Consider the following 24,370-nt stretch of genomic DNA (forward strand, 5'->3'; position numbering starts at 1 on the left):
GGATGCTGCACAATGGTAGACATGGTCCTGTCCTCAGAGGATGCTACACAATGGTAGACATGGTCCTGTCCTCAGAGGATGCTACACAATGGTAGACATGGTCCTGTCCCAACATTTTTGAGATGCTTTGCTACCATGAAGTTCTAAATGAGCAAATTTTATTTATAAATAGTAAAATGTCTCACAACCCAGTCTTCCAACTTTTTGGGAATTGGGTTTGTATATATATATATATATATATATATATATATATATATATATATATGACAAAAATCGGACTGCACTCCAAGCGTATCTTCAAAAAATGTGAACGTCGCTTTTGCCACCTAATGGGTGAATAAAACACATTTTTTGAAGATACGCTTGGAGTGCAGTCCGATTTTTGTCTTCTATAAGTGGGTAAGCACCTTTTACCGTACTTGGACATTGCACCCGTCTATTTTTCCATACTTCTCAGGGTGGTGCTGCCAGTGGTTTCTTATTTTATTTTATTTTTTTAATATATATATATATATATATATATATATATATATATATATATATATATATATATATATATTATATATATATATATATATATCTTTTCACGGTAAACCAGCATGGTGCTGTAGGTGAAACTCTTTCCACAGTTTCCATGTGTGTATGGTCTGACACTTGAGTACTGCACTTTCCACAGTCAAAACGGCTTTTCAGCTTTTGTCCAGTGTAAGTTCTTTCATGATTCACAAGAGCCAAAATGCTTTTGCCACAATTTCCGCATGCAAAAGAATTTTCACCTGTGTGAATACAGACGTGCTTCACTAGCATGGAGCTGTGTCTTGCTGCAGTTCCTACAAGAATTGGGTCACCTCTGTATGTGCGGTTGTTAGTGTATAAATAAGTGGACTTGTCCATAAATGATTTTCGTCACTGGCTGAAGGCATTTTTTTGATTTAGCAGACCAGACCTTTTTGTGAAGCTTTGGTCACATTAAATGCAAACATAGGGCCGCTGTCCAGTGTGAATCTGAGGTGATCCACAGTCACATGTGGCGTCTCACTGGTGTGGGTCCTTCTATGTACACCAAGCTGGGAGCTATCAATGAAACCTTTTCCACATTTACCACAGAAATATGGCCTCTCGACTAATACATAGGAACAAGTCTTAAAACATGCTCCACAGTCTGTACATGTGTGGTGTTTCTCAGGTGGGATTTACACTCCGCGATCATTTAGTGGCACCTGACCCAATCCACGTCTTTCCTTTAGACTGGCCACCAAGTGCCTGAACTAAAGATCTGATAGCAACTTAGGTCTCCCAAGTCTTGTCATGTAGAGTCTTCTGAATGATAGTCCGGCTGCCCAGCTTCATTGCACATCTGCACTTGTAAGAGAAGTTCCTGTTTGCCGCTTACAGAACTTTCCACTTTCCAATATCTAGTGGACACACCAGTCTCTGTATAGTCAAAAGGTTCTTCTTTTACTTTGATAGGTTGCACATCTGCAATAGAAAAATGGAAGACTAAAATGTGACTATTGTTGTATGTAGGCCATGATCGGTAAAAGACTGAAAAAACAGGGTGGGATTTTCAGGTAGAATAGTTTGAAGGATATATTATCCAAAGATGGAGCTGTACGCAAGGTAGGACTATGAGTAAAGTGCAGGGGCTTAGTGAGAAGAGTAACAAACCATTGTTGCACCAACATCTAATTTGCATATTTAAAAAGTAATTTTTATGCTAAATGCAACCATGGATTTCAAAGTCAAATGTACTGTTTTGTATTGTCTTGTCAAGCCCTAAAAAGCCTTCTGCTTATATTTATATGCAAACATAAGCTGACAGATTCCCGTTAAAAATCAAGACAAATTTGAAAATTGCAAGGTGGAGAAGAAACTGGAATGATGATGACAGCATGGTACAAAGACACAAAACCCAAGAGATCAAGGAATTACGAAGACAAAGATGACATATTTCTTTTAGGTCCACACTTACCTGCTGTATGATAAAGGTCTCGACCTTTTTGAATTCTGGAGATGATTTCAGGTTTTTCATAGACAAAACCTATGGAAGTGAATTGTCCATCATGTTATGTCAATAGTTAGAATTCAGCCTATCATGAGGATGGAAACGTATGTATGGCAAAGATGACGGGTAATATGGGATTTGTGATCAGCAGGGGTACAACTACTGGGATTGTCCTTGATCAGTAGAAGAATGGGGCAATGTTGACTGGTCAAGGACAGTTGACCCTATGGATTTTCTCTTGCCAATTTGCAGGGAGTACAATACATGCCCCATTCAGTAGAAGATATCAATCTCAGAAAAGCACCTTGTCAGACAAGGTACCAAGCAAGGATCAAGCAAAAGGAGCAACTTCCCCTTTATATAAGTGATTAGTGGTAGTCTCAAAGGTCAGAAATGATTACATAAGGTCAGTGATGACATGAGCTAAACATTTAAAATGCCTCTCCATAAGGAGAGGTGGTAGCATATCGATTTGATATGCCATACTGTCTTGATCAGTGGGAGTCTGACCACCACCAGTCCACAGAAAATAAATGGCCGCAGCATTACTTAAAGGGGTTGTCCGGGATTTTGATATTGATGGCCTATCTTCAGTATAGGTCATCAGTATCTTATCAGTGGGGGTCCAACTCCAGTCACCTTGGCCGATCAGCTGTTTGAAGAAGCTGCAGTGCTCCAGTGAGCCCTGTGGTCTCCTCCTAAGCCGGTGTCCTCATGTTCATCAGTCACATGGCCTAGTAGCAGCTCAGTCCCATTCAAGTGAACGGGCCTGAGCTGCAATATCAAGCACAGCCGCTATACAATGTACAGCACTAAGCTTTGTAACCTGTGAAGAGGCTGCAGTGTGCACCAGAGCACCGAGGGCTCTTCAAACAGCTGATCAGCAGGGTCACCAGGAGTCAGTCCCCCACCAATCAGATATTGATGACCTATCCTGAGGATATACCATCAATATTAAAATCTCGGCTAAACCCTATAAGAGCTGTATCACAGTCCCCAGCACAGTAAGTGGACATGGATGCCAATGTGCAGTGGAAAGGTCTATATGACCTCAGTTCCTTCATTATTTGTATCATCGAAGATCCGAGGAGTTGGATCCTCACTGATCATGATGTTCAGGCATATCCTAGTGAAGTGACAATAACATTCGAAGATGGAAATATTCCTTTTAACGTTAATACAACAGATTTATAATTTACTTCTAATGAAAGACTATACAAACAGCATTCAAATGACTAGAAGTTCTCTGTCTCGAGCTCCTTCCTTCTGTTACAGGCGGAGGTTTGCTAACCTCAGGTCCGAGAAGCTTCCCCTAGAGAGTTGTGAAACTACCGTAATATTTGACTCACTGCTCTCCTTTCTGTCTACCCCTAAAGTGCTTTCAATGTTGCTCAGCTCAGGGATGGCTTCATCCACAATTGGTGATAGGTGTGCTAACCCTTTTAAAAAAAAGTTTTTGGGCTGCAGATAGATTAGATAGATAGTGTTGCCCCCATGAGACTAGATAAGAATTGAATTTGTAGGTACTTACCAGGCATGAACGATCTCTCCAGAACATCACATCCAATTGCTTGGTTTCCTTTGAAAATAAAAAATGAATTTGACAACGTAGAGTCTGTTTGCGTTCCGATGCTACAAAATCCAATTCTTGTCAGTTCCAAATCCTGAAGCATTTCTTCTTCGACTTTTATTCTTCCATCAACGAAGGTGGCTGGAGGTTGTATGAGAGGTTGTTGGAGGCAGTCAGTGGCTATATCAAAGCGTCTCTTCTTTTTTCTCACACGGTCTTTCTTCAAATTTTCTTTGACAATACATTCTCCTTCTTTGACCATTGGAAAAATGGAAGGTACAGCATTAACTCTCAAAGATCTTCCATGAAAGTTGATGATATAGGAATCTGGAGCAAAGTGGCACGAGCACAGGCGATACTTGTTCTGTTTGTTTCCCTCCAATAACTTCTGGGCCAAAGCATTAACATCTTTGAAGATCTGACCGGTCTGTTGAAGCCATACTTTTATCCTTGAGATATCCTTAGGAAAGGGGTGCAAAATGACTTGCCCATTCTGGCCCTTTTTTCCAGTTTTGCTAAGGCACTGGTTCACCAAACAGCTAGGCATGATTCCTCTAAATGCTGTCCTGGATAAAAAGAAAACACATAGTTGATATCCAGCTGAATTCACTTTGAAGAGTTTGTGCTGCACAAATCATTATAGTATGTTCACACAGCGGATTTACCATGGCAATTTTAGGGTGTACGCTCACAATCTACCTCCCAATAGGAAATCTTAAAATTTATTTGATGCAGATCACAAAAAGTTTCTGTGTGGATATTAAGTGGAAACCATGTGGATTAGCCTTGTTAAATCCATACCCATGGCATGCGTAAAGGCAAATCTTCAGCAGAAATTTGAGGGTCAGCCTCAAATTTCTGCAGCAAATTCTTTACAGGAATTTTCCAGAAGAAGGATACTGATGGCCTATCCTCAGGTTCGATGGGGGGACCACACCCAGCACCCTCTGCAAACAGCTGTTTAAAAAATATAGTTTTCCCCATCATTCTGCATTCAGTATCCCATATTGACAGTCAAAACAGAAGGTTCAAAATCTTTGCTAATTTATTAAAAACAAAGAATCTAAAATCTTGCATTGACATAAGTATTCAGACACTTTACTCAGGACTTAGGTGAAGCCCCTTTGGCAGTGATTACAGCCTCCAGTCCTCTTGGGGATGACGCCACAAGGTTTGCACACCTGGATTTGGGGATTTTCTGCCATTTTTCTTTGCAGATCCTCCCAAGCTCTGTCAGGTTGGATGGGGACAGTTGATGGACATTTTCAGGTCTCTAGAGAGATGTTCGATTGGGTTCAAGCCAGGGCTCTAGCTGGGTCACTCAAAGACATTCAGAGAGTTGTCCCCAAGTCACTCCTGTGTTGTCTTGGCTGTGTGCTTAGGGTCATTGTCTTGTTGGAAGGTGAACCTTCGGCTCAGTCTAAGGTCCAGAGCACTCTGGATGAAGTTTTCATTAAAAAGTATCTCTGTACTTTGCTCCAGGCACTGAAAAACTATCTCACAGCATGATGCTGGCATCACCATTCTTCTCTGTAGAAATGGTATTGGGCAGGTGATGAGCAGTGCCTTGTTTCCTCCAGACATGACGCTTAGATTTGTAACCAAAAAGTTCAATCAGTCAAGAGAATATTTTTTCTGACAGTCTGAGAGTCCTTTAAGGTGATTATCTTTCAAACTTTCATATGTCTTTTACGAAGGAGAGACTTCTTTCTGGCCGTTCTGCCATAAAACCCAGATTGGTGGAGTGCTGCAGTGATGGTTGGCTTTCTGGAAGTTTCTTCCATTTGCACACAGGATCTTTGGGGTTCAGCCAGAATGACCATTTGGTTCTTGGTCACCTTTCTTAACAAAGCCCCCCCCCCCCCCCCCACCCAATTACTAAGTTCGGTGGGGTGGCCAGCTCTAGGAAGAGTCCTGGTTGTTCCAAACAATTTAAGAATTACGCTTCTTCAGATCGGTGCCTCCACACAATTCCTGTCTCTGAGCTCTACAGGTTCTTTTCTCCACATGTCTTATAGCTGTGAGACCTTATATAGACCGGTGCTGTCATTCTAAGTCATGTCCAATCAACTGAATTTACAACAGGTGACTCCAATCAAGGTGTAGAAACATCTCAAAGATGATCAAGAAAAATGAGAGGCCCCAAGAGCTAAATTTCAAGTGTCATAGAAAAGGGTCTGAATAATTATGCCCATGCAACATTTTTGTTTTTCCTGTTTAATAAATTTGCAAACATTTCTAAAACTCAGTTTCACTTTCTCATTATGGGGTATTGAGTGCAGAATAAGGGGAAAACTTGATTATTTTTTTAATTTTATTTTAGCACAAGGCCTCAACATAACAAAATGTGAAAAAATGCAAGGGTCCACTCTATCTATCTAATCTCGACTGGAGAACTCTTAACAATTTTGAGACTTACATTACAAATATGTACCAAGCAAATCCAATATGTATACTTTAAAGGGAACCTGTCATCAGCTTTACGCTGCCCATACTAACGGCAGTATAAAGTAGAGACAGGTGAGTTGATTTCAGCGGTCCGTCATTTAAAAGTTAAAAGTAAGTGGTTGCTGAGAACCAACATCACAATCATTGCAGACTGGGCCTGGAAAAGAGTCACGGCCACCTGAGAAGAGTCCTGGTTATTCATGAATTCCTGCTCTCCCTGCCCATCTGCTGATGATTGACAGTTTTCTACCTAGTTTTCTCCCTTTATCTCTAGGAGAGAACTGCCAATCATCAGCAGATGGTTGAGAGAGCAGGAGATTATGAATAACCAGGACTCTTCTCAGGTAGATTTGACTCTTCTCAGGTAGATTTGACTCTTCTCAGGTAGATTTGACTCTTCTCAGGTAGATTTGACTCTTCTCAGGTAGATTTGACTCTTTTCCAGGCCTGTGCTGCAATGATTATGATGCTGGTTCTCAGCAACCACTTACTTTTAGCTCATGAGTGACACATCGCTGAAATCAGCATGTCTGTCACTATTTTATGCTACCCTCAGTGAGATCAGCATAACGTTGATGACGGGTTCCCTTTAAAAATGTATGTAGCTAGTGTGGATTGTAAGAGACATGAAATAAAATAAAATAAATCCTCACTAATAAAATATAAAAAAAATTTGAGTCACGAACCAGCGGGTGTGAACCCACTGTGCCAAGTGTCCTACCTCCTCTAAGGGCGTTGTCTAAGTGAACCCCTCGATCTTCACAGTACCCCTGATGGTGGGGGTAGACTTTCCCAAGGGGAACACCAGGTCACTACCTCTTGAGGAGGATAGGCACACAAGGCAGCTGGTCCAGGCGGACCAGGAGGTACCTGACAAAGGTACCAGAGATACAGGTGTTGTCAGCAGGCTGAGTCGTAACCAGGAGCAACAGTTAAGGACCGAAGGATGAGGCAGAGGCGAAGTCAGACAGGCAATAGGTCAGGGCAGGCGGCACAGGTCAGGCAATCTGGTTCGGCAACAGGAGAGTCAAGGAAAGCAGGAAGGGATCAAACAGGTAGCAGAGTCCAGGAATATGAGTATGAGTCAGGAACACAAGTGGATATTAGGACCCTTAGCAGGACACAAGGACCTTAACACTGAGGCATCTGGGAAGGGGGCTGAGCCACTTATATATGTGCAGGAGGGCTAGGATTGGTCAGCGAGGTCACATGACCTAACCCATAAAGCACAGGGAGTGACACGCGCCGGCCCATAAGGAAGTGCTGCAGGAAACAAGCAACAAGCATGCCGTGGCCAGGGCTGAGAGGAAACTGTGGAGCGGATCCCAGAAAAACAGTACCTACACAGACAGAGCCGAAAACTGCAGCGGTGAATAAGAAGCACTGGCAGCAGATCACCCCTGAACGCGGCTCCCGGGACCGCGGCGGTAAGCAGGGGAACAGCGGCACACAGCAGCCACTGCTACATTTTTCACTGATTCTTACCAATAGATTTCAAAACTTAACTAACAGATTCATGAACCTGAACTTTTGCTGTCAAAAGACCTGAAAGAGAATCGTCTTCTGGTAACATAGTAACTTAAAGAGGTTTTCCAAGATTTTCTTATTGATGACTAGGGATGAGCGAATAGACTTCGGATGAAACATCCTAAGTCAATTCGCATATAACTTTGTTAGAATATTGTATGGGGCGGGAGCTCCGTACGGTATTAGAATGTATTGGCTCCCATGGGCCAAAGTTATTACTTCGCAAAGTCTCGCGAGACTTCGGGTAATAACTTCAAAAATTATTTTCTACTGTAAAAAAACTTTTACCGAACTCGGGTTCGGTTCCAAGTGGTACCTTTGAACTGCACTCGAGTTCGGTAAAAGGTTTTTTCACAGTAGAAATACATTTTTGCAGTTATTACCCGAAGTAATAACTTTGTCTCATCGGAGCCAATACATTCTAATACTATACGGAGCTCCCGCTCTGTACTGTATTCTAACGAAGTTTTATGCGAATCAACTTCGGATGTTTCATCCGAAGTCGATTTCCTCATCCTTATTGATTACCTATCCTCAGGATAGGTTATCAGTATCTGATTGGTGGGAGTCGGACACCCGGGACGTCCGTTCATCCATCCAGTTTAGCCTGTTATCCTGCAAGTTGATCCAGAGGAAGGCAAAAAAAAAAAAAAAAAAAACCTCATGAGGTAGAAGCTAATTTTCCTCACTTTAGGGGAGAAAAAATAATTCCTTCCCGACTCCAATCAGGCAATCAGAATAACTCCCTGGATCAACGACCCCTCTCTAGTAGCTATAGCCTGTAATATTATTACACTCCAGAAATACATCCAGTTTTCAGATCTAAACGGAGTATTGGTATTGGGCGGTGATGAGCTATTACCGGCGGTATCACTTATCTTTTATCAGTGCTGGTTCTGCAGAAATCACTGGTCTTCTCTATCCGTTTCCACCTCATGTCCTTAAGGCTTCATGCACACGACCGTATGTGTTTTGCGGTCCGCAAAAAAAATGGATGACGTCCGTATGGCATCTGTTTTTTTTGCGGATCCATTGTAACAATGCTTATCCTTGTCTGCAAAAATAGGACATGTTCTATTTTTTTGCGGGGCTAAGAAACAGACATACTGATACGGACAGCACGCGGTGTGCTGTCCGCATTTTTTGCTGACCCATTGAAATGGGTCTGCATCCTATCCGCAAAAAAAAACAAAAAACGGAACGGACACAAAATACGTTCGTGCATGAGGCCTAAGGGCTCATGTTAATAAACAGAACAGACCGGACAAGTCCTTGGTGCAAACACAGAAATGCAGTTCCAGCATATACAGGGTTAATATGTTGCCGTTATCTTTATTCGTCTTCGGTTAAAATACAGCTATACAGACATCAGCTCCCTCCACCGCCCGGTTAACATGTTTCCAACTTAGCAGTTCTTACTCATAACCAGTGATGGCCAGTTTGCAGTGTTCGCCAGCGAACACATGCGGGCTGCCATCTTTAGTAAGGTAGACTCACCCGTCCGGCGATGCACAGGTGAACCCTTACCTGTGCCGGTCTGAAATGAAATGCGGTCACCGGGAGCAGGCAGTTCCGAGAACAGCCGCCGGGGTCCTTCATCGGGCTGTTCTCGGAACTGCCTGCTCCCGGTGACTGCATTTCATTTCAGACCGGCTCCCGGCACAGGTAAGGGCTTTTTTTTCCTTCTCTCTATCTTAAAAATAAAAATGACTGTATATATTTATATCAACATTAGGTAAGCACTGTTATTTAAAAAATAAAATTTGGGGGGAAATACTGCACCTGCCTCAACTCAGGTCACTATTATTACATATACTTACCTAATGTTGATATAAATATATACAGTCAGGTCCATAAATATTGGGACACCGACACAATTCTAACATTTTTGGCTCCATACACCATCACAATGGATCTGAAATGAAACGAACAAGATGTGCTTTACCTGCAGACTGTCAGCTTTAATTTGAGGGTATTTACATCCAAATCAGGTGAACGATGTAGGAATTACATCCGTTTGCATATGTGCCTCCCACTTGTTAAGGGACCAAAAGTATTGGGACAGAATAATAATCATAAATCAAACTTTCACTTTTTAATACTTGGTTGCAAATCCTTTGCAGTCAATTACAGCCTGAAGTCTGGAACGCATAGACATCACCAGACGCTGGGTTTCATCCCTGGTGATGCTCTGCCAGGCCTCTACTGCAACTGTCTTCAGTTCCTGCTTGTTCTTGGGGCATTTTCCCTTCAGTTTTGTCTTCAGCAAGTGAAATGCATGTTTAATCGGATTCAGGTCCGGTGATTGACTTGGCCATTGCATAACATTCCACTTCTTTCCCTTAAAAAACTCTTTGGTTGCTTTTGCAGTATGCTTTGGGTCATTGTCCATCTGCACTGTGAAGCGCCGTCCAATGAGTTCTGAAGCATTTGGCTGAATATGAGCAGATAAAATTTCCTGAAACACTTCAGAATTCATCCTGCTGCTTTTGTCAGCAGTCACATCATCAATAACTACAAGAGAACCAGTTCCATTGGCAGCCATACATGCCCACGCCATGACACTACCCCCACCATACTTCACTGATGAGGTGGTATGCTTAGGATCATGAGCAGTTCCTTTCCTTCTCCATACTCTTCTCTTCCCATTACTCTGGTACAAGTTGATCTTGGTCTCATCTGTCCATAGGATGTTGTTCCAGAACTGTGAAGGCTTTTTTAGATGTCGTTTGGCAAACTCTAATCTGGCCTTCCTGATTTTGAGGCTCACCAATGGTTTACATCTTGTGGTGAACCCTCTGTATTCACTCTGGTGAAGTTTTCTCTTGATTGTTGACTTTGACACACATACACCTACCTCCTGGAGAGTGTTCTTGATCTGGCCAACTGTTGTGAAGGGTGTTTTCTTCACCAGGGAAAGAATTCTTCGGTCATCTACCACAGTTGTTTTCCGTGGTCTTCTGGGTCTTTTGGTGTTGCTGAGCTCACCGATGCGTTCCTTCTTTTGAAGAATGTTCCAAACAGTTGTTTTGGCCACGCCTAATGTTTTTTCTATCTCTCTGATGGATTTGTTTTGTTTTTTCAGCCTAATGATGGCTTGCTTCACTGATCGTGACAGCTCTTTGGATCTCATCTTGAGAGTTGACAGCAACAGATTCCAAATACAAATAGCACACTTGAAAGGAACTCTGGACCTTTTATCTGCTCATTGTAATTGGGATAATGAGGGAATAACACACACCTGGCCATGGAACAACTGAGAAGCCAATTGTCCCATTACTTTTGGTCCCTTAACAAGTGGGAGGCACATATGCAAACTGTTCCTTTCATTTCAAATCCATTGTGGTGGTGTATAGAGCCAAAAATTTTAGAATTGTGTCGATGTCCCAATATTTATGGACCCGACTAAGTTCCTTTTTTAAAGGGCTCATGCCCACGAACTTATTTTCTTTCCGTGTCCGTTCCGTTTTTTTTTTTGCGGACTGTATAGAGAAGCATTCATTTCAACAGGTCCGCCCAAAAAAAACCAGTTACTCCGTGTGCATTCCTTTTCCGTATTTCCGTTCCGTAAAAAAAAAAAGAACATAGGACTGTTCTATTAGGGGCCAGCATTTCCGTAAAATACGGAATGCAGACGGATGTCATCCGTATTTTTTGCGGATCCGTTTTTTGTGGACCGCAAGATACATACGGTCGTGTGCATGAGGCCTTAAGGGGTTGTCTCACTTTAGCAAATGGCATTTATCGTGCAGAGCAGGGGTAGTCAACAGGTTGACCACGGTCCAAATCCGGACTTCTGATGCCTGCTGTCCAGACCCCTGCATGTCCCGCATCCAGCTGTATGTGCATCCCGAGCAGTAGATACAGTTGAACACTGTGGTGAAGCAGGGAACCGGCAGCTCCCCGCTCCACCATTCCCTGGCAGGTGCTCTCTGACCGTGATAAAATGACGTCATCATGCCTGCTGAGTTAGAGAAGCACAAGTCCCAGGATGATGTGCTCCGTTCATCGGCAGAGTGGGCCTTGAAGGAAGCACTCCCACGAAATGTTTTATTCTCTGACCAGTTAGAAAGATAAATGATGTAAATTGTAGTGAAGGTAATCTTCTTACCAGTGACCGTATTTGTGAGTTATAACCTCCCTTCTGATCCTCAGCTGTGTCATGTGACCAGCACTCTGACTCTCCAAATAACACAGCATCTTATGTGTGGACAGGAAGTCCGTTTCTCTATGTACCTTTCTCACAGGACAGAGAATAACATTTTGTGAGAGTGCTTCTTTAATGGAAAAAGGGGAGAAAAAGACAATAAGGCCCCTTTCACACAGCGAGTTTTCCCGCGCGGGTTCAATGCGTGTGGTGAACACCTAAGATTAGAAGTCTGGGTACCACATTCAGTTTTATATCACGTGCATGCAAAACGTGTAATGGATTCATTGTGGCCATTCAGTGTCATGACATATGTATTACGATGCAGAACAAGGCCGCCGTTAGAAATTACAGGCGAGTGTGCAGGACCTCCTTTACTCCTTCAGGACCCAGCCCAATTTTGCAAATCTGACATGTGTCATTTTATGTGGTAATAACTAGGGATCGACCGATATTGATTTTTTAGGGCCGATACCGATACCGATAATTTGTGAACTTTCAGGCCGATAGCCGATAATTTATACCGATATTCTGGGAATTTTCATTTTTGAGAAAAAAAAAATTTCTACACAAATCTGCTGAAAATTAATATGTTTATTGTTAATGTGTATTTTTTTTGTTTATTGTTAATGTGTATTTTTTTTATAAATCTTTTTCATTTATACTTAATATTTTTTTTTTTTTTTTTTTACTAACTTTTAGCCCCCTTAGGGACTAGAACCCTTGTCCTATTCACCCTGATAGAGATCTATCAGGGTGAATAGGAGCTCACACTGTCCCTGCTGCTCTGTGCTCTGTGCACACAGCAGCATGGAGCTTATCATGGCAGCCAGGGCTTCAATAGCGTCCTGGCTGCCATGGTAACCGATCGGAGCCCCAGGCTTACACAGCTGGGGCTCCGATCGGAGGAGCAGGGGAGAGGGGATCCTGTGGCCACTGCCACCAATGAGTAATACTGGGTGGGGGGGGGGGGCGCACTGCGCCACCAATGTTTTTACTATTGGCCGGGGTTGGGATGGGGGGGGGGGGGCGCACTGCGCCACCAATGAAGATAAGTCTCTCGATCATTCATATACAGGAGGCGGGAGCTGGCTGCAGAATCCCATAGCCGGCTCCCGACCTCTATGAGCGGTAGCTGCGATCCGTGGCACCTAAGGGGTTAACTACCGCGGACCGCAGCTATTGCTCATAGAGGTCGGGAGCCGGCTATGTGATTCTGCAGCCAGCTCCGCCTCCTGTATATGAATGAGAGACTTATCTTCATTGGTGGCGCAGTGGCCACAGCCCCGCCCCTCCTCTTGTCCTCCCTCCTCTCATTGGAGGCAGCGGCAGCAGCATCACAGGGGGAGGAGACACTGCTTCCTTCTCCCCTGTGCTGCTGAGGGAACACAGAGAGCGCTGAGAGCAGCGCGTTCTGTGTTCCCAATACGTTATCGGTATATCGGCAAAATAGATGCCGATACCGATAACGGTCAAAATCCTCAATATCGGCCGATAATATCGGCGAAACCGATAATCGGTCGATCCCTAGTAATAACTTTGGAACACTTTTACTTATCAAGAGAGAAAAGATCCAGCCGCCAAACTGCACCCCTGCTGCCTGGCAATGCCACCCTAGCACCGGGTCCCACCAACCCGCCGCCACCCAGCACCGCACCGTGTGAACAGTTGTCAAAGCTCACATTGTTACCTGCTCTCAGAGACTCAGGCCTAGTTCACACGACCGTATGGCTTTTATAGTTTTTTGCGCTCCGTTTTTCACGGATCCGTTGTTCCGTTTTTTGTTTCCGTTGTGTTTCCGTTTTTACGTTCCGTTTTTCCGTATGGCATATACAGTATACAGTAATTACATAGAAAAAATTGGGCTGGGCATAACATTTTCAATAGATGGTTCAGCAAAAACGGAACGGAAACGGAAGACATACGGATGCATTTCCGTATGTGTTCCGTTTTTTTTGCAGACCCATTGACTTTAATGGAGCCACGGAACGTGATTTGCGGACAAATATAGGACATGTTCTATCTTTTAACGGAACGGAAAAACGGAAATGGAATGCATACGGAACACATTCCGTTTTTTTTTTGCGGAACCATTGAAATGAATGGTTCCGTATACGGACCATATACGGAACACAAAAAAACGGCCCGTACACTCGCAAAAAAACTGTTCGTGTGAACTAGGCCTCACACTGATGGCTGGTGGGTCACTTCACACTTAGGGCTTGTTCATACGACCGTATGTCTTTTTCAGTGTTTTGCAGCCCATTTTTCATGGATCCGTTGTTCCTATTTTTGTTTCCGTTGTGTTTCCGTTTCTCCGTATGGCATATACAGTATACAGTAATTACATAGAAAAAATTGGGCTGGGCATAAAATTTTCAATAGATGGTTCCTCAAAAACAGAAAGGTTATGGAAGACATATGGTTGCATTTGCGTATGTGTTTCGTTTTTTTGCGGACGCATTGACTTGAATGGAGCCACGGAACGTGATTTGCGGGCAATAATAGGACATGTTCTATCTTTCAACGGAAACGGAATAAATACGGAGTACATTCTGTTTTTTTGGTGGAACCATTGAAATAAATGTTTCCGTATACGGAACGCAAAAAACAGCCCGTATAGGGAACCCAAAAAAACCTTTGTGTGAACGAGCCCTTATATTCAGGCTACTGCTAATTAAAAGAACCTGTAACGATTGGGAGGAGTGCTGATCCTGGACAGAATAATCACACATGATTCAAAACAGAGAATTAGATCGCACATCCACAAGCTTAGCTTTGATCCATAACTGCTTCTCAGCGCAAAAATTAGCGTACGGCCCCCTATACTGCATGCTATATAAAAGGCATTAGTGTACTTTTTGATCAAAAGGCATAAGCCCACTACTTGGCGGCTGGATCCCGCCGCCTGCTGATGCGGAGCTGTGGCGCCGGCGGTAGCCAGGCAGTGCCGTGCCAAATTTAGAGTAGGTCCCACTCCGAGAGGCAACCTTGGCATGGTGAGTAGGCTTATGCCTTTTGATCAAAAAGTACACCAATGCCTCTTATATAGCATGCAGTATAGGGGGCCGTACACTAAATATTGCGCAGAGAAGCGATGTTAATTTTGCTGAGAAGCAGTTCTACATCAAAGCTAAGCTTGAGGATGTGCGATCTAATTCTCTTTTTTGAGTCATGTACTTATTTAACCACCTCAGCCCCCAGTGCTTAAACACCCTGAAAGACCAGGCCACTTTTTACACTTCTGACCTACACTACTTTCACCGTTTATTGCTCGGTCATGCAACTTACCACCCAAATGAATTTTACCTCCTTTTCTTCTCACTAATAGAGCTTTCATTTGGTGGTATTTCATTGCTGCTGACATTTTTACTTTTTTTGTTATTAATCGAAATTTAACGATTTTTTTGCAAAAAAAATGACATTTTTCACTTTCAGTTGTAAAATTTTGCAAAAAAAACGACATCCATATATAAATTTTGCTCTAAATTTATTGTTCTACATGTCTTTGATAAAAAAAAAAATGTTTGGGGAAAAAAAAATGGTTTGGGTAAAAGTTATAGCGTTTACAAACTATGGTACAAAAATGTGAATTTCCGCTTTTTGAAGCAGCTCTGACTTTCTGAGCACCTGTCATGTTTCCTGAGGTTCTACAATGGCCAGACAGTACAAACACCCCACATATGACCCCATTTCGGAAAGTAGACACCCTAAGGTATTCACTGATGGGCATAGTGAGTTCATAGAACTTTTTATTTTTTGTCACAAGTTAATGGAAAATGATGATTTTTTTTATTTATTTTTTTCATACAAAGTCTCATATTCCACTAACTTGTGACAAAAAATAAAAACTTCCATGAACTCACTATGCCCATCAGCGAATACCTTGGGGTGTCTTCTTTCCAAAATGGGGTCACTTGTGGGGTAGTTATACTGCCCTGGCATTCTAGGGGCCCAAATGTGTGGTAAGGAGTTTGAAATCAAATTCTGTAAAAAATGACCAGTGAAATCCGAAAGGTGCTCTTTGGAATATGGGCCCCTTTGCCCACCTAGGCTGCAAAAAAGTGTCACACATCTGGTATCCCCGTACTCAGGAGAAGTTGGGGAATGTGTTTTGGGGTGTCTTTTTACATATACCCATGCTGGGTGAGAGAAATATCTTGGTCAAATGCCAACTTTGTATAAAAAAATGGGAAAAGTTGTCTTTTGCCAAGATATTTCTCTCACCCAGCATGGGTATATGTAAAATGACACCCCAAAACACATTCCCCAACTTCTCCTGAATACGGAGATACCAGATGTGTGACACTTTTTTGCAGCCTAGGTGGGCAAAGGGGCCCATATTCCAAAGAGCACCTTTCGGATTTCACTGGTCATTTTTTACAGAATTTGATTTCAAACTCCTTACCACACATTTGGGCCCCTAGAATGCCAGGGCAGTATAACTACCCCACAAGTGACCCCATTTTGGAAAGAAGACACCCCAAGGTATTCAATGAGGGGCATGGCGAGTTCATAGAAATTTTTTTTTTTTGCCACAAGTTAGCGGAAATTGATTTTATTTATTTTTTTCTCACAAAGTCTCCCCCCAAGGTATTCGCTGATGGGCATAGTGAGTTCATGGAAGTTTTTATTTTTTGTCACAAGTTAGTGGAATATGAGACTTTGTAAGGAAAAAAAAAAATATAAAAATCATCATTTTCCACTAACTTGTGACAAAAAATAAAAAATTCAAGGAACTTGCCATGCCCCTCACGGAGTACCTTGGGGTGTCTTCTTTCCAAAATGGGGTCACTTGTGGGGTAGTTATACTGCCCTGGCATTTTCCAGGGGCCCTAATGTGTTGTAAGTAGGTAAATGACCTGTGAAATCCGAAAGGTGCTCTTTGGAATGTGGGCCCCTTTGCCCACCTAGGCTGCAAAAAAATGTCACACATCTGGTATCGCCGTATTCAGGAGAAGTTGGGCAATGTGTTTTGGGGTGTCATTTTACATATACCCATGCTGGGTGAGATAAATATCTTGGTCAAATGCCAACTTTGTATAAAAAAAATGGGAAAAGTTGTCTTTTGCCAAGATATTTCTCTCACCCAGCATGGGTATATGTAAAATGACACCCCAAAACACATTCCCTAACTTCTCCTGAGTACGGCGATACCAGATGTGTGACACTTTTTTGCAGCCTAGATGCGCAAAGGGGCCCACATTCCTTTTATGAGGGCATTTTTAGACATTTGGATCCCAGACTTCTTCTCACGCTTTAGGGCCCCTAGAATGCCAGGGCAGTATAAATACCCCACATGTGACCCCATTTTGGAAAGAAGACACCCCAAGGTATTCAATGAGGGGCATGGCGAGTTCATAGAAATTTTTTTTTTTTGGCACAAGTTAGCGGAAATTGATTTTATTTATTTTTTTCTCACAAAGTCTCCCTTTCCGCTAATTTGGGACAAAAATTTCAATCTTTCATGGACTCAATATGCCCCTCACGGAATACCTTGGGGTGTCTTCTTTCCGAAATGGGGTCACATGTGGGGTATTTATACTGCCCTGGCATTCTAGGGGCCCTAAAGCGTGAGAAGAAGTCTGGAATATAAATGTCTAAAAATTTTTACGCATTTGGATTCCGTGAGGGGTATGGTGAGTTCATGTGAGATTTTATTTTTTGACACAAGTTAGTGGAATATGAGACTTTGTAAGAAAAAAATAATAATTTCCGCTAACTTGGGCCAAAAAAATGTCTGAATGGAGCCTTACAGGGGGGTGATCAATGACAGAGGGGTGATCAATGACAGGGGGGTGATCAGGGAGTCTATATGGGGTGATCACCCCCCTGTCATTGATCACCCCCCTATAAGGCTCCATTCAGATGTCCGTATGTGTTTTGCGGATCCGATCCATGTATCCGTGGATCCGTAAAAATCATACGGACATCTGAATGCAGCCTGACAGGGGGGGTGATCAATGACAGGGGGGTGATCAATGACAGGGGGGGGTGATCAATGACAGGGGGGGGTGATCAGGGAGTCTATATGGGGTGATCACCACAGTCATTGATCACGCCCCTGTAAGGCTCCATTCAGATGTCCGTATGCGTTTTGCGGATCCGATCCATCTATCAGTGGATCCGTAAAAATCATGCGGACATCTGAATGGAGCTTTACAGGGGGGGTGATCAATGACAGGGGGGTGATCAATGACAGGGGGGTGATCAGGGAGTCTATATGGGGTGATCAGGGGCTAATAAGTGACGGGGGGGGTGTAGTGTAGTGTAGTGGTGCTTGGTGCTACTTTACTGAGCTACCTGTCTCCTCTGGTGGTCGATCCAAGCAAAGGGGACCACCAGAGGACCAGGTAGCAGGTATATTAGACGCTGTTATCAAAACAGCGTCTAATATACCTGTTAGGGGTTAAAAAAAAACACATCTCCAGCCTGCCAGCGAACGATCGCCGCTGGCAGGCTGGAGATCAACTCTCTTACCTTCCGTTCCTGTGAGCGCGCGCGCCTGTGTGCGCGCGTTCACAGGAAATCCCGGCTCACGCGAGATGACGCGTATATGCGTCGCTGAGCGCAGGGCTGCCACCTCCGGAACGCGAATCTGCGTTAGGCGGTCCGGAGGTGGTTAAGCAATTCTGAGATTTGCTTTTCTGTGAAACATTGTACTTCATGTTAGTGGTAAATTTGGGTCAAAATTTACAAAAATTTGGAAAAATTAGAAATTTTCTAAAACAGAATTTTTAAGACAGAGAGCGATACCTTACAAAACAGTTAACAAATAACATTCCCCATGTGTCTACTTTATGTTGGTATCATTTTGTAAAGGTCATTTTATTTATTAGGACGTTAGAAGGCTGAGAATTTTACAAGCAATTTTTCAAATTTTCAAGAAAACTTCCCAAACCAACATTTAAGTGACTTTGAGAGGCTTACATAATGGAAACCACCTGAAAATGACCCTATTTTAGAAAGTACACCCCTCAAATTATTCCAAACTGATTTCAGAAACTTCGTTTCGCTAGGATATGCCCCCATTGTCTGATTGTCTACAATGAGAATTAGAGCTGTGGCTAGAGGAATGTTTATTACCCCGATTCTGCAGTTTACAGAGACATCCCATATGTGGTCATAAACTGCTGTATGGGCACACAGCAGGGCGCAGAAGGGAAAGAGCAACATATGGTTTTTGGGTGCTATGTCGCAGTTGAAGAGCCCCTAAGGTACACCTACAGTGTAAATAACCAAAAGATGACCCCATTTTGGAATCTGCATCCCTTAAAGGGACTCTGTCACCACTTTCTAACCCCCCCTTTTCAAAGTATTGTTATCTGCATGGCGCCCCTGTGATTATAAATGTGTTGTTAGAAGTTAAATTCGCCGTCTCCTTTTGATAAAAAGAGCTTTTATCTAACCTGTCAATCTTCTTGATAAGGTGCCCAGGGCGTTTCTTTTCGTCTCAATCTGCCGCCCGCCGCCGCCACCGTTGGTGCCCAGCTCCTCCCCTCATGCTTTCAGCGCCGCCTGAATGTAATCAAATACGCCTCCGGCTCTCTCTGTGCCCCCTCCTCCTTTTCAAGGAGGAGGGCTGCAGTGCTCGTCTGATGAGGAGGTTGAGCGAAGTGCGCGCATGCGCACTTCGCTCAATGAGGCTGATTGTAAATGTCCGCACGGGCGCATCAGGCACAGCCCTGTGCGCACGCGCGGGATCTTTGAAAAGGAGGAGGGGGCACAGAGAGAGCCGGAGGCGTATTTGATTACATTCAGGCGGCGCTGAAAGCATGAGGGGAGGAGCTGGGCACCAACGGTGGCGGCGGCGGGCGGCAGATTGAGACGAAAAGAAACGCCCTGGGCACCTTATCAAGAAGATTGACAGGTTAGATAAAAGCTCTTTTTATCAAAAGGAGACGGCGAATTTAACTTCTAACAACACATTTATAATCACAGGGGCGCCATGCAGATAACAATACTTTGAAAAGGGGGGGTTAGAAAGTGGTGACAGAGTCCCTTTAAGGATTTTATCAAGGGGGCAATGAGAGCTTTGACCCGACAGGTGTTTCATAGAATTTAGAAACACTTGGCAGTGAAAATGAAAGATTACATTTCTTCTAATAAAATGTTCCTTTTGCCCCAAAGAAGGGACATATGGATTTTGGAGGGTAGATTTCACTGAAATGGTTTTTGGGTGCCATGTCACATTTGAAGAGATCCTGGGAGGTACTCCTACAGTAGAAACCCACAAGAATTGTCACCATTTTGGAAACTACACCCCATAAAAATTCCTTGAAGGGTGTAGAGAGCACTTCGACCCCACAGGCGGTTTACAGAATTTAGAACACTTGGCTGTGAAAATAAAATTTGTTACCCATTTTCTGAATATGGCAACGCCCAGTATGTGCTCGTATTCTGCTGTATGGGCGCACCACATAAGATTTTTTGCTTGCTGTTGTTTTTTGGGCAACAAGGTGACTGAAAAAATGGCTATTCTCTTGTCTTATTTTATTTTTTTTGTACATTGCTAGATCATGTAATATTTTTATGTAGGAGGTCACTACAGACGCGGCTATACCCAATATGTCATTTTTTATTTTTTTTCCCATTTTGTGCAGTAGTAAAAGGCTTGTAGGAAGGAAAGTTATTTTTTTTTTAAACTTGGAAATTTTTTGTTTTATTATAAAACCCCTTTTTTTTTTCTCCCCCTAGGGGGCTTCAACTTTTGAGGATCTGATCACTTTTACAATGCTGTATTGTAATGCACTGTAAGTTTCAGTTTTAGGCCGCATGCACACGGCCGTTGTGTGTTTTGCAGATCCGCAAAACACGGATCGTGTCCGCGTGCATTCCGCCATTTGTGGAACGGCACGGACAGCCATTGATATAACTGCTTATTCTTGTCCGCAAAACGGACAAGAATAGGACAGGTTATATATTTTTTTGCGAACCACGGAATGGAGCAACGGATACGGACAGCACACGGAGTGCTGTCCGCATCTTTTGCGGCCCCATTGAAGTGAATGGGTCCTCATTCGAGCCACAAAAACTGCAGCTTGGATGCGGACCAAAACAACGGTCGTGTGCATGTAGCCTTAGGGTTCATGCACACAACCGAATGTATTTTGTGGTCCGCAAAAAAAAGGATCCGCAAAAATTATGGATGACGTCCGTGTGCATTCCGCATTTTGCGGAACAGAACAGCTGGCCCCTAATAGAACAGTCCTACGGACATATGGAAATGGAATGGACATGGAGTAACTTCTGTTTTTTGTGGACCCATTAAAATGAATGGTTCCACATACGGTACGCAAAACGGAACGGACACGGAAAGAAAATACGGTCGTGTGCATGAGCCCATAGGCTCCATTCACACGTCCGTGGTGTGTTGCGGTCCCGGAAATTGCGGATCCGGGACACACCCGCCCGGCACCCCTATAGAAATGCCTATTCTTGTCCGCAGCTGCGGACAAGATTAAGACATGTTCTATCTTTTGCGGAGCTGCGGACCGGAAAATCGGGGGCCGCACTACGCAAATGCGGATAGCACACTGTGTGCTGTCCGCATCCATTCCGTCCCCATAGAGAAGGAATTGCGGAACGGATGCGGACCCATTTGCGGACGTGTGAATGGAGCCTTACACTGACACGATCTATGGGACCCTGGGGCTGGACCGCACAGGCTTCTGTAGCTGACACAGCAACCCATGACTGCATTGCTGGAGCTGATTAAGTTAGAGGGAGCTCTCTCCCTCTGTAAACAGCTTAGATGTGGCGGTCAGCATTGACCGCCGCATCTAAGGGGTCAAACTGCTGGCATCAGAGTTTTCACCAATGCCGGCACTTATAGCCAGGCTCCTGTTCTGCTCGGGTTCGCACACCTCTTGTATTCGCCTGATCACTGCAGGTCGTCAAGAGGTTAATATACTTAGTTTCCATTCCTTAGCATTTTCACAATATGCTTTCTGGCAGTGAATAGTAAAAATAGCGTGGGACCGTGCTAGCAGTTCTACGTGATATTAAATACTTTCTACCTACGTAGAAATACCTTTTATCTACGTAGAAAGAGAACCATCTCAGCAGCGCCACCTACTGGAAGTGCACCCAGCCAGAATCCTACTCCGTTCTGATGTGGGGCTAGCACCAGAAACAGGTGTGTACAGATGGATATCTGGCCTGGCTATGCTCCCTTGTCAAATCCCAAGGCTTGTTGAAAAGTCGGACCTGAACTCATAGGGAGCCACTTCCACAAGGTGCCGCTGGTGAGATGGTTCTCTTTCCTTGGGAGGTACCTCTTTGCATATTGTATTCCCTAGGAACACTGCCAATAAGTCTCCAGACCATGGAGCACTTCCAGTAAGGCCACATTCACGCGACCGTAGATTCGGTCCACATCCAATCCGCATTTTTTTGCGGATTGGATGTGGATGCATTCATTCCAATGGGGCCGCAAAAAATGCGGACACCAATCTGTGAGTGTCCGTTTCACGTGTCCTATTCTTGTCTAGTTCGCAGACAAGAACAGGCATTGTTACAATGGGATCCGCAAAACACATATGGTCATTTATCAAACTGGGGTAAAGTAGAACTGGCTTAGCTGCCCATAGCAACCAATCCTCCTTTCATTTTGGACAGCTCCTTTGGAAAATGAAAGGAGGAATCTGATTGGTTGCTATGGGTAACTAAGCCAGCAGGTTTACATATGAATGACAGAGGAAAGCTTAAAAGGGTTTTCCGACATTTTAATACTGGTGACTTATCCTCTGGATAGGTCATCAGTATCTGATCGGTGGGGTCCGACACCCGGGACCCCCGCCGATCAGCTGTTTGACAAGGCACCTTCTCACAGCTTAGCAAGCACAGCGCCACCCATTGTATAGCGGCTGTGCTTGGTATTGCGCCCAGCCCCATTCACTAGGTCAGGCATGGCTTACCTGCGGCTCTCCAGCTGTTGTAAAACTACAACTCCCACCATGCCCTGCTGTAGGAAGTCTGGGCATGCTGGGAGTTGTAGTTTTGCAACAGCTGGAGAGCCTCAGGCCATCCCTGCACTAGGTCATTTGCCCAGGGAAAGCTGCGAGAAGACGGTGACGCTACTGTGGTGCCTTCTCAAACAGCGGATCAGTGGGTGCTCCGGGTGTCGGACCCCCACCCATCTGATACTGATGACCTATCCAGAAGATAGGTCATCAGTGTTACAATCTTGGAAAACCCCTTTAAGGGGTAGGTAGAAGTTATCCCCTATCCACAGGATAGGTGATAAATATCAGATAGGTGGGGGTACTACTGCTGGAACCCCCACTGATCACAAGAACGGGGGCCCCGTACCTCCTGCAGCCCCCCTAAAATGACCGGAGCGGCCAGTCGCACATAGGTGATCGCTATACCGATCCTATGGACAGGAGATAACTTGTACTCAAGTGTCCAAAGACATTTGTACACAGGATGACACATCATTAGGCCCCACGCACACATCCATATGCCTTTTGCAGTCTGTGTCCCATCTGTATTTTTTCGTGGACCCATTGACTTCAATGGGCCTGCATTTTGCGGACAACTATAGGACATGTTCTATCTTTTGAGGAACGGACATACGGACGCAGAACGCACACGTATGTGTAGGTAAAACAGGGCCCATCGAAGTCAATGGATCAATGAGAAAATACAGACGGGACACAGGCCACATCCATGGTTTGAGGACCACTAAATTGATAGGGTCCCATGGATGAGACCTTAGAGGAGTTGTCCCATTACAACAACTAATCCAGGGACTAAGGGTCTGGACGGTCACGAGAATGGGTAGCGTATGAATGGAGTGGCGCACATACAGGTATGTCCACTGCTCCATCCAACTCTGTGGCACTGCCCAACATACAGTACAAGCGCACGCCTATCTCCGGCAGCCCCATAGAGTGTAACGGTGCGTTAGTGCCGCCCGGGGGGAACACAGGTCCCTGTGATCGGTGGGGACCCCCATCAATCAGGCGCTTATTCCCTATTTGGGGTCAGTCTGATGGCGGTATTTCGGGTGTCCATGTGAATACTTACCTTTGTGGGTGCTGTCAGATGCTGCACCGGCCTCCATACTACAGAGGTTTAATGATGAAAGAAGCCATGACTTCTTGATCTGTGCCTAAAAACAGGAGCCCCTCATTCATCAGAGATGCACAGACTGTCCTGGTGACACATGAGCAGGACTGGCTGCACAGACCTCTGCATGTCATGTGTCAGCCCCGCACATACATGTATCCAGCACATCATGCTATGCACACAGCTCACCTGATGTCCTCCTCTCTCAGGTGCACTGGTAATCCTGTGAATGCTGGGACTTGTAGTCCTGCTGCACTGCACAGATCGCTCGCCTGACACCCGCTCTACAATACACAGCAGCGGCAGGAGGAGGCTAGTCACACACTGGCCGGGGCACCATACTGGAGGCCGGAGGGGGTTAAAGGGGGTCACGTGATCGGATGGGAAGAGGCGGGGCTTATTGCTGGAGACAAGTCTGCAGCCGGTGTGGTGGGGGGAACCTCGGGGAGCAGTACATGTGAGACAGGGGAAGTTATAGAGAGCGGTACATGTAAGAGAGAGGGGGGAGTGATAGAGAGCGGTACATGTAAGAGAGAGGGGGAAGTGAGAGAGCAGTACATGTAAGAGAGAGGGGGAAGTGATAGAGAGCAGTACATGT

General features: G+C 44.3%; 1 protein-coding gene across 2 annotated transcripts; it reads right to left on the bottom strand.

The window, feature by feature from the left end:
- Nucleotides 1-566: 566 nt before the first annotated feature.
- Nucleotides 567-24,097, bottom strand: LOC120987217. Of its 2 annotated transcripts, none has more exons than XM_040415811.1 (4): nt 23,962-24,097; nt 3,537-4,136; nt 1,973-2,041; nt 567-1,479 (listed from the first exon to the last, which is right to left on the bottom strand). In XM_040415811.1, exons 2-4 carry the CDS (start codon nt 4,120-4,122, stop codon nt 1,307-1,309), a joined length of 828 nt encoding a protein of 275 aa, XP_040271745.1. In that variant the 5' UTR covers nt 4,123-4,136; nt 23,962-24,097; the 3' UTR covers nt 567-1,306. The 2 variants fall into 2 exon arrangements, with proteins under 2 accessions (XP_040271745.1, XP_040271744.1); XM_040415810.1 differs by having other exon boundaries at nt 3,537-4,141.
- Nucleotides 24,098-24,370: the final 273 nt, after the last annotated feature.

This window comes from Bufo bufo, chromosome 1 (assembly GCF_905171765.1).
Source record: "Bufo bufo chromosome 1, aBufBuf1.1, whole genome shotgun sequence".
Classification (NCBI taxonomy): domain Eukaryota; kingdom Metazoa; phylum Chordata; class Amphibia; order Anura; family Bufonidae; genus Bufo; species Bufo bufo.

Bases quoted from the DNA above. Each gene is read 5' to 3' on its own strand.
- LOC120987217 (XM_040415811.1), bottom strand. From the start codon at position 4,122: ATGCCTAGCTGTTTGGTGAACCAGTGCCTTAGCAAAACTGGAAAAAAG. The intron at 2,042-3,536 runs GTAAGTACCTAC...TCACTTCCATAG, and splicing joins GGAGAGATCGTTCATGCCTG to GTTTTGTCTATGAAAAACCT. The intron at 1,480-1,972 runs GTAAGTGTGGAC...TTTCTATTGCAG, and splicing joins AGACCTTTATCATACAGCAG to ATGTGCAACCTATCAAAGTA.